The 11,370-nt window shown below is 39.2% G+C and overlaps 1 protein-coding gene across 1 annotated transcript in view; it reads left to right on the top strand.

Moving 5' to 3' along the window:
* MROH2B (maestro heat-like repeat family member 2B) overlaps positions 1 to 11,370 on the top strand; it is a 142,460-nt gene that overhangs the window by 10,369 nt on the left and 120,721 nt on the right. Inside the window, exons 3-8 of the mRNA XM_006889584.1 lie at positions 1,224 to 1,334; positions 3,597 to 3,756; positions 4,584 to 4,682; positions 8,273 to 8,427; positions 9,508 to 9,648; positions 10,220 to 10,312. Of these exons, the coding sequence (XP_006889646.1) occupies positions 1,224 to 1,334; positions 3,597 to 3,756; positions 4,584 to 4,682; positions 8,273 to 8,427; positions 9,508 to 9,648; positions 10,220 to 10,312 (759 nt within the window). The remainder of the gene's footprint in view (positions 1 to 1,223; positions 1,335 to 3,596; positions 3,757 to 4,583; positions 4,683 to 8,272; positions 8,428 to 9,507; positions 9,649 to 10,219; positions 10,313 to 11,370) is intronic.

Below are 11,370 nucleotides of genomic sequence, written 5' to 3'. Positions count from 1 at the left end.
GATAGATAGATAGATAGATAGATAGATAGATAGATAGATGATAGATAGATAGACCATAATCAGTATCTTTAACACCAACAGCCAAACAATCAAAAGGTGAGTAACAGTGGGGAAATCTGCTGTCAGAGATTTCTCCAGAGCAACAATGTTAGTTGAGAGGCGAAGGTGTATCTGATCCAGGCTATGGTTTTCTCAATTGCTTGCTATTTATCTGATAGCTGGACAATGACAGAAGAATCATTGTCTTTTAGTTGTGGTGCTGAATTAAACATACCATGCATCAATTGCCAAGGAAAAAAAAACACCGCACATACATATCTATCTTAGAAAGGGTTAAACTATATTACTCCTTGGAGGTAAGGATTTTGAAGCTCCATCTCACATTGAGCATGTTGTCAGAAGGGGCCAGTCTTTAGAGAAGGACATGCTTGGAAGGAAGGAGAGTCAGCATAGAAGAGAAAGACCTTGAATGAGATGGATTGACACAGGAACTAGGGTAATGGAGCCAAACAGGTCAGACACAGTGAGGTTGGCTGAGGATAGTACAAGCTTCAGAGCTAATGTTCATAGGGTCACTATTTGATGACACATAACAACAGCATATGCATATGTATATTTACATAATTTTGTTCTTGTTAAGAATATACATGGCAGAACATACAGATTAACAGTTTCTCCATGTACAATTCTATGCATTGATTATGTTCTTCAAGTTGTATAAGCATTTTCACTTTGTTGTTCTGAGTGGTTCTCCCTTAGTTGACATAAACTCACTATTCCCTATGGTTTGTATATAATCTTTCAACTTGCTGTTACTACTTTTATTGAATATAAATAGATTTTTTTAAATGAGTATAATGTACAAGGCAGACATACTTTACTAGTGAAATGATCCACCAAATTTTCATCAGTGATTTTCAGAAATATATCCTTAGAGTTTCCTTAGTCTTAGTCTGGAAGCGTCACTAAAATCTGTTCAGCATCATAACAACAGAGAAGACTTCAGGGAAAATATTTTTTTCCAATAAATCTTCTCTATACATAATCTTCTGTCTCATAAAAAATTTATCTTATGTTCAAGAAGCAAAGGATTCAGATTTATAAAGTCCACTGTGTAGCAGAGAGATACGTCTCCTAATTCAATTGTGTTAGTTATTTGGACTTCATTTAATTCTTTTCATGCTGCAAGCCTCTTTTGTGTGTTGGTGTTTGTATGCTCACAGGAAGAAGTTTACAGTCATCTCACTAACATTATTCAGAACACTGAAAGCTTGGATGATGCAATTGTGCAGCGGTTGATTTACTTTGCCTCCAAGAATATGAGAGACAGCAACGTAAGTTTGAGTTTTGACAGCGAATCAGTGTCAGCATCAACACCAGAGTCTTTAAGTGACCCGACTACACCAGAACTTGCTTCTACATTGCTGCTAGGACCATAGAGCCCTTCTACCTGTTCTCATGGTAACTCATACGCCATTAGAGTATCTATTACTGATCCTGTCACTGATGAGTAAACTGACTCATAACTAAGAGTTATTTTAGAGATAAGATCATCCAGCATGTTTTCAGATGAGAAATTGTTGCCTATGAAGAAAAGGTTTTCAAAATGACACAGCCATCAACTGGCAAAACACATAACTATAACAATTTTCCAGACTTTCATATGATTTCTTGTCTTTTTCTGTATTTATCTACTTATATTTATCTTCTAGATATTGTAATTTTTAAAATTACTGGTAGAAATAATTTGATATTTAGGATGATGGGGGGTTTTTCCCCAGAAAGAATATTCACTTGTTTTTTCAAAGGCCATGAAAAATTATGATCAGTTTTAAAACTTGAGAATTTATGGGCCAGATGATTTACAGGGAGCCCTGGTGGCATAGTGCATGACATGCTGAGCTGCTGGCTAAACGGTTAAGAGTTCAAATCTACCAGCTGCTCTGAAGGAAAAAGATAGGCAATGTCATCCTATAAAGATTTACAGCCTCAGAAATTGATGTGGCAAATCAAGAGTCCAAATTGTCTTGGTAACCCTGGCGTTGTGTTGTTTTGTTTTGTTTTAGTTTGGTTTTCAGGTGGCTCCAGCTGAATTGCAATCCACAGAAGGATTGATTTACTTTGAGTTAAACTTTACAATCAGATAGAGTCCTTTAAGATCTCCCTCTTCCATAAGATTTTCAAAGATGTTATTCTTTATGTGAAGACATTGATTGCCCATCTATCTCCCACTGAGTGGCTGGTGGATCCAGACTGTTGGTCTTTGGTCAGCAGCCAGAAACACCAAGCACCCTGGCACCATGGCAAATGGAATTACCAGCACTCACCTCCAGTTTACCTTGAGCTTTATCATCTCAAAATGCTGCAAAAGCAGCCTGAAATGTAGGACTTGTGTCTCTGAATTCCCATTCTTCTCCAGATCTTAATTCAGTTATTCCTCTCAATGTTGTTAGCTGTATAATGCATTTTTTCAGAAACAGATTAATTTTATTGTAAAAAAAATAAAAATGAATTAAGATCAAGAAAAAGATTTCTAAATCAATCAGTGTATTGGCTTTTATATACTTAATATTTGGCACCAAGTCCATTTCGCTACAGAACAATATATGGGACAGAAAACTTGTTTTCAGCATACCCATTTTTTTTGCACTTTTAAAAAAATTTTTATTTTTTTAACTTTTTTTATTTTAATGAACATTTTCAGAGATTTTTGATTTCCATTCATTCATTGTTGCACTTTTCTCCCTGTCTACCCCTTCCCCCCCAGTTAGCTCCACTCCTTGAAAAGTAAAAGAAAAATTCCTTCATTGGTATACAGTCCTGCAAGATTATTCAAAATAGGTGACCCTGGAAGACATTATGCTGAGTGAAATATCGCATAGTGCCACTGTTGTAGAATGGAACTGACATCAGGGTTGGGATGAGACTGAGAAAAATTGGATAAATTATGTATACTGCGTTGAAACAGATGAGGGCAAGAACAGTTTAAAAGCAATATGATTGGGTATTATGATTACGACAAGAGTCCAGAATGAAGGTTGCATAGTGGAGTGTACCCAGGGGGCGGGAGAGGGGGGGATTGTATAATGCATTTTTAATATATACTATCCAGGTATTTTTATTGTCTTTATCAGTAGGAAAACTTAAACAAACCATTATTACTTCAAGCAGAAGTCCTTTCCAATATCTCCAATATTGAAAGTTTTTAGACCAAGATGAAGCTGTAATCTAAATCTCTTCACTCTTAGCCCAGTTTCCAGTTACTATTCCCTTTAGTCTTCCAGCCACATTAATTCATATCATGTAAACATAAAAAGAAGTCCTACTGTTGTGGTATCTGATCAATTATCTATAAAACATGCATCAACCCCCAAGTTCAGGCAAACCCTACTGACACAAGCATTTTAGGTGCATTCAGATTACCTCTGCTTTCCCAGCTGCTGACACTTAACCTAACCTAGTGGTTTCATAACAGCTTGTTCTTGCTTTATCCCAAAGTAAGCAATGCTTTTAAATATTATGTAAACAGTTTTTCCTCTACAGATACACTCTACCCTTCCTCCAGGTGTAATTTTTCTTTTGCTCTTCTTCCTTAGATTTTCCGAGAAATCAGAATGCTAGCTGGTGAGGTTTTGGTGTCCCTTGCTGCACATGACTTCAACTCTGTGATGTATGAAGTGCAGAGTAACTTCAGGATCCTAGAACTACCGAATGAATTCATTGTGCTTGCCCTGGCTGAACTGGCAACCAGTTATGGTATAGAGGGAATGTTGTCCACACTTTCTGGGAAACAACACCTACTAATGGTCTAAAACCTAATCGGAGTAAATGAGATGCAGAAGCGAAAGTATCTTACTTTCTGTGGCATTAAGGATACTGATAGGAGGATTTAGGAAGTTATTTATACATAGGATGACTCAGCTGACCAGATAGGAATATTAAACACTGTTCTGGACGTAGCCAGCCTCTCCCCCATCTCATTCTCTTTTCTGCTAGTTTTAAACTTGATGAATCATTTTTCACATGGCACACTCTATAAACCAGTTAGCCTTATTAATATAAGGATTTTCTACCAGTTGTTTCTACAATACTTCACTTAACAGATCTTTAGTGAGCGACTATGATATACGCTAGGCCTTGAGGTCAGTGAAAGAGAGGAAGACCTAGAGTATGTCAAGATGTGCCAACACGATGGCTGCAACAATGGGGCTGAGCATGGTGAAGATAGTGAGGATGGCACGGGATAAAGCAAGGTCCTCGTCTGTTGTTCACAGGGTTGCTATGAGTTACAATTGAATCACTGACACTTAAAACCAGGTTCCAAGAATTCAGGCACATTCTTGTGGGAGAGATGAAATGAAAAGAAGCAATTGCCTCTAAACAAATATCTGAACAGCTAATATTTTCTCTTAAAACAACCCTGCCTTGATGTTCTAACTATAGCCTGACATTAAGGTCAGAGTAGGGATAAAGGACTTCTTCCTTTCACAACAACTAATGCATTTGTTGGCATGAGGAAGAATCAGGGCATCGCCTCAGTATGAGAAGGTAATGCCTTTTTCCTCTCACACCCTTCACTGCAGTGTCCCAGACCATTCCCTTCATGATGATGACCTTGCTCACTATGCAGACCATGCTCTGGCTGGCGGAGGAGGAAAGGATGAAGGAAGCATTCTGTATCGGTGGGTACCCTGTGCTGCCTTTTCCCTGTCAACCATGCTGTACACTAAGCAAATGTCTTGTTTCTCTTTTTACTCTAACATTGTTCTTTCTAATGACAAGACAGTTATTGTCAAATTGAAGATTCTCTGAAGGGAAGTTTCTCACTCAATCCTCAAAATAAATCTACAGAGTAGAAACTGTAATGTGTGGATATAAGAAATTTTTCCAAGGTGGTAGCACAATCAGTAAGATGTAGGTTTTCAGGAGGCTGTGAACCACATGGGAGAAGACTGCTCTCAGTGGATTTGAACCCCCAGATAGGTGCCCCCGTTGGGCTAACAGTGCAACCCCCTATGAACTATTTCACCAGAGATCCTGAGAAGATGCATGGGTGATATTCAAAGGCAAATCTGTATGGCCACCAAGGATACACATGTCCCAGTTCCTGTGATCTTTTCATTTCTGCTGGCCTCCTTTAATTGGATCGTACTTTATATGTTATGATTACGTGAATTATTCAGTTCTTGTTGTTGTTGTTGTTGTAGTTGCTATGTGCCGTCGAGTCACTTGCGACTCATAGTGACCCTTTGTACAACAGCCCCAAACTCTGCTCTATCCTCTGCCAATCGCACTGTCTGTGACACACCCATCCCGATTACCTCAGACACTGAATCAATCCACCTCATAGAGGGCCTTTCCTCCTGCGCTGTCCCTCCACCCTACCAAGCATGATGTCCCTCTCCAAGGACCTGTCCCTCCTTACAACATGTCCAAAGTATATTAGATGGAGCCTCAGAATCCTTGCCTCCAGGGAGCCACCCAGTTTAACCCTTTCCAGGATGAATCTTTTTGTTTTCTTAGCAGTCCATAGTACTCTCAGTACTCTTCTCTAGCACCACAGCTCAAAGGCAACAATTTTCCTTCTATCCTCCTTAATCACTGCCCAACTCTCTGACGCATAACAAGTGATTGCGAAGAGACCATGGCCTATATCAAACGCACCTTAGTCTCCAGGGAGACACCATTCCTCTTCAGTACTTTGGAGAGGTACCTAACAGCAGACTTTCCCATCACAATACATCTTTTAATTTCCTGGCTACTGGTGCTGAGAGTGTTGATCGTGGAGCAAACTGAAGCTGTGAACAATCTCAATCTCTTTACCATCCATCCTGATGCTGCCAATTGTTCCAATGGTGAGAATCTTTGTCTTCTTGGCATTGAGCTTCAATCCATGTCAGAGGCTGCAGTCCTTGACCCTCTGCAGCAAGTGCATGAGGTCCTCCTCAGTTTCGGCAAGCAGGGTTGTGTTATCTGCATAACGCAGATTGTTAATAGATCTTCCACCAATCCTGATGCCACACTTCTCCTCATAGAGCTCGGCCTCCTGGATAATCTGTTCTGCATACAGGTTGAAAAGGTATGGAGACAGGACACATCCCTCGCATACGCCCTTCCCAATTTTGAACCACACAGTGTTTCCGTGCTCGGTTCTGATGACTGCCTCTTGCTCCAAGTATAGATTTCTCATTAGCACTATCAAGTGTTCTGGGATTCCCATTCTTCTCAGAGTCAGACACAGTTTGTTATGATCCACACAGTCGAACACCTTTGCATAATCGATCCATCTAACATTAGCCACAATACCCCTAGTACCACGACCCCTTCTAAACCCAGCCTAGACTTCTGGCAGTTCTCTGCTGATGTGCTGTTCCAGTCATTTTGGATAATCTTCAGTAGAATCTTGCTTGCATGTGAAATCAACGATATTGTTCTATCATTTCCACACTCAGTTGGGTCACCCTTCTTTGGGATGGGAACAAATATAGACCTCTTCCAGTCAGTTGGCCAAATGGTTGTTCTCCAGATTTCTTGGCACAACTTGGTGAGCACTTCCAGGGCAGCATCTGTTAGCTGAAATATGTCAATTGGTATACCATCTAGCAAGAGAATAAATGTTGGCATCTGATGATTATGCAATATTGTAATAACAATTAAAAAATGTCATGGATCATCAAAAATCAAAGCAATAAAGGAGAATGGGGAAAACGTATTATGCTCACAAATAACCTCTATCCTAAATCAAAATATGTGTACAGTATTTGAGAGTCTACAGAAAAGAATGTATCCTTGCATGCCTGAAGAAAGTTTCTACAGTTCTGTTGAAGTTTTCTTGGATGAATTTGGAAAACTAAGATTTTGTCTCCACCAGATGACCCTGAACGTCTCATTTTCACTGAAATGGATGGTTTGGGGTTTTGTTTTGTTTTTTTTTAAAAAAAAAAAGCAAACACATTTGATGAAATGTGAGATAAGATCCCTTCTTTTTTCTTTTTTTTTAACATACCCCAGTACAAATGCTTTATAAAATCTAAAACCCATGCTGTCTGGAATAGCTTCTTTACCCATGAACCAGCAGTCTTTTTTGTTATATTTTGTCCGTTTCCTCTTATTCAGTCCTCACTGAAGTTAATGCATTCTGAGAATTTGCTACGAGTCTAGTCACTGTGCTGAACATGAAATTTTTACTCAAGGACTTCAGTAACTCTCCAGGATCCCAGGTCTCTCCCTCTCTCTTGGTGTTAGTCTTTCTTCCTATCAAAACTGACTTTGTGTTCCTGCAAAAAAACAGCATTTTACCTCAAGTATGAACAACTAAGAAAGTGTGACTAGAACTTATCACGACAATTAATAAGGGAACTCTCTCTTTATATCATAAAATTATTGAGGTGCCCTTTGACCCTAAAAAAATTGATACATGATGCTACAAAGGAAAAGTATGAAACTTAATTATTATTTATACATGTATTACTCAATCCACATGTAAGCAAATGTTTTGCAGGTTGCTATAGATTTTAATCAATGGTTGAATACTATTCACTCCTTCATTGCGTAGAGGTCAAGATAAAGTGTAGCAGAAAAACCTAAAAGAAATCTGAAGATATAATAGAGGAAATGTGGGCAGCTATAAGATTAACATTCTCAAAGACTTGAGGGGTCTCTTTTCCTAAGTAGCATTTGTATGTAAAATGTCTTTGAAAGAGTGTACTCTTTATTTTTTTCACCTATTGAAATGAGTGATACAAGAATTGGAGGAGAAAATAACATTTAATGTATGTGATCCTAATATTATATATATATAAATTCACTCCCTCCCTCAGTGCTATGAAGTTGGAACCAACTCATAACTGACCCTCCATTTGATTTCTGAGACTGTAAATTATGCTGGAAGAGATTTACCATCTTTCTCCTCTGAAGTCATTGTTTGGGTTCCAAGCACCAAAGAGGTATAACCTTTGGATTAGCACTGAAACTCCCTATGGATGACACTACCAGAACTCCTCTATATTTGATTAGTGGCCCAAACAGTGGTTTTCGATGACAAATATTGATGTTTTATTTTACTGAAATAAAACATACAAACCAAAAGTGTATATAAATCAGAATTGTACAGACTGATGAGTTATCCTTTTGACTAACACTTAAATAGAACACTACCAACTCCCCAAGAGCACCTTCTCTTCTATTACCTCATAACATTAGTACTTTCTTATTAAAAAAATTATGACATTTCCCATCTTCGTATTATTCTGATTGTGTTTTTAAAATGCAGCCCTTGAGAAGTTCAGCAAGGCTATTTACAAATATGTCAACCACTGGAGAGATTTTCCCTATCCCAGATTGGATGCCAACCGACTCTCTGACAAGATCTTCATGCTGTTTCGGTATATAATGGAAAAGTGGACCACCACGGCCTCACCCATGCATGTGAGTGGGGACCTTGGGTTGCCTCCAGCTCTTGTTCCATGTTGAAGAACTAGTTTAAATCACACAGAAGGGGAGCTCTGGTGGCCTCGTGGCAAGGAGCTGCAACTACAATCCCACAGGAACATGGTTCGAATCCACCAGATGCTCTGCCGGGAAAAGGAGGAACAATCTCCTCCTGTACCAGTCAGATCTGATTCGATGGTACACACACACAAAAATAAAAATAATTAAAAAAAATTTTTTAAAAATGACACAGAAAGAGAATGCCTATCTTTCTCCCAATGAAGCAGCTGGTAGATTTCAAACCACATGCCTTTGGGATGGTAGCACAACTCCTTACTATTAAGCCACCATAGTTCCCTCTCAAAGCATATATACATGTACATTATTTTAACTATGTGTTTTGGTTTCATTAAATCAGGAGACTGTTTAGGATTCATTTTGATAAATTGTTGTTGTTATTGTTGTTAAATGGTGACCCTATGAACGAAAGACCTGAACACTTATACAACTTTCATCATTTCTCCACATTCACAGAGTTTCTGGAGGCAAGCCACTTAGGAAGTGGATGCCACTCCTGTGTCCAAGATTGTTTTAATCAGGAAGCTCTACCGAACACTGTCCACCATGAGTAACCATTACCGCATTTGACGCATCACTGTCACAGTGTTTAGCATCATGGCAACCACAAGTTACCCCTGTACAGCAAACAGACAGACCAGCACTATACCACTTAGAAGAATGTTTGACCAAAAGCAATTAAAACCAGGCCTGAGGGCCGCAGATTAAAATCACTCACCTTTGGCTTGTTAGCATAATTTTCTATCCACTGGGCCAACTTATCTCTCTCTATGCTGTTGTTAAGTGATATCCTCTTCTGAAATAGCTTGCCTCCCTATGAATGTGGAGAAAGGATGAAAGTTATACAAGTGTCCAGGTCTTTCATTCATAGGGTCACTATGAGTCACCTATGACTTGATGGCACTTAACAACAACAACAACTTATACCTTCTGATACCTGAAAAATTAACAATACGATGAATGGTTAGGAAGGCTGATGTGTGTTTGCTGTCTCTGCAGACTTTGGCCATCATTAAAGCCCATGGCCCCACAGTGAGCCTGCTGCTACATCGGGAAGATTTCAGTGAATATGCTCTGAGCCAAGTTCCCTGGCTCCTGAATCAGTACAAAGACGAAGAAGCAGATTTCCATGTTACAAAGGTGATAGCCATAACCTAAAAAGTTATTGATTTATTTATTCAGGCACAATCATTCAAGAGTGCACAATGTCCCTTGAGGATCATTTTACATTTAAACATCTATATGTGCAGCTGAACTTAAGAGCCTGTTGAAGAATAGGAGGTAGAGAAGAAGTTGACATAGCTCAATAATGGAAATGTCAGAAAAGGATAGAAAATAGTTATTCTGAGCTTCTGAGACACTGAAGCAAGATTTTTCTTGTTGTTGTATGTCCTAGAGCTGATTCCAACTCTTGGTGACCTTAAAGGACAAAGCAGAACAAACTTATAGAGTTTCCTAAACCGTTCACCAAGGCTTTTTCTCCCATGGAGCAGCTGGTGGTTCCAACCAGCACCCTGTGCATTAACAGCCAAGTGCTTAACCAAAACCCCACTAGGGTTCCTGAAGCAAAGGGTTCAGAATTATTATAGAAAGCTCCTAAGTGCAGAAGGTTATGAGTTTGTTGTTACAAAACATCAGTTGTCTGCTACCAGTGCACGGTGCTGTTGCTTCATGAGCAGCCAACAACTAACCTTTGGGACCTTCTCTTTAGAGCCTAAGACAAATATTGACTGCAGCAGTCCTTTATGATATCAGCCTTCCAAAGAACTTGAGAAGATCCATCCATCTAAACTTGCTTCACCAGGTAAGAAAATAATGACATTAAATGTGTTCGACAGGGCAGCAAACAACATATGCTGGCGAGGTTGTGGAGAGATTGGAACTCTTACTCACTGCTGGTGGGAATGTAAAATGGTACAACTACTATGGAAGGCAGTATGCTGCTTTCTAAAAAAAGTTAAAAATATGCCCAGCAATTCCACTACTGAGAATATACCCTAAAGAAACCAGAGCCACAACTTAAACAGATGTATACATACCCATGTTTATTGCTTCATTATTCACAATAGCAAAGAGAAGGAAGCAGTCTAAGCCCATTAATAAATGAATGGATGGGGAGACGATGGTACATCCACCCAATGGAACATTATACAACATTGAAAAACAACAAAATAGTAAAACATTATATAACAAGGATCTGGAAACAGGAATGGCATCTACTTTTTTTTTTTTCACTTCAGCAAAGAAGTTATTTTTAAAAACACTTGAGAAGTTCCTCCTCCACCCCTTTGGGGGGAAGGCTCAGAGAAGGGAGTCATCAGTACAGCCACATTCGAGGCCGTAACGGAATTCTTGAAGGTTGGAGACCCCATAGAAGTGTACGAAGGCTGCTGCCACCACCAGGACATGAAAAATCTGATGAGACTGGAACCATATATCAAACTTTCCAGGAAAGAAGCGCTCAGGTATTCGAGCAGCATAAAGGCCAGCTCCGGTGATGTACATCACAGCCATGAGGAAGAACCAGCCCATCTGGCCAACCGTGGTGGCCTTGACAAAGCGCTCTGGAAACGTTATGAACTTTGAGAAATGACAATAGTTATAGGAAGGCTTCAATAGTCATGCTTTTCTTGATGGCAATCAACGACAACATACAACATAGGGAGCATTGAGGACATTATGCCAAGTGAAATATTTCAGACATGAAAGGATAAATATTGCACAGTCTCACTGTTATAAAATAGGACAGACATGGGGGTTGGGGAGAAAATTGGGAAAGAATGGATAGATAATGAACACTTGAACACTGCATTAGAACATAGGGCAAGAACTGTCTGAAAGGAATATATGATAATATATATA

The sequence above is a fragment of the Elephantulus edwardii genome, unplaced genomic scaffold, assembly GCF_000299155.1.
Source record: "Elephantulus edwardii isolate Elephantulus edwardi_28Jun2011 unplaced genomic scaffold, EleEdw1.0 scaffold00079, whole genome shotgun sequence".
In the NCBI taxonomy this organism is placed as follows: domain Eukaryota; kingdom Metazoa; phylum Chordata; class Mammalia; order Macroscelidea; family Macroscelididae; genus Elephantulus; species Elephantulus edwardii.
This window is presented reverse-complemented; position numbering and strand designations above follow the sequence as displayed.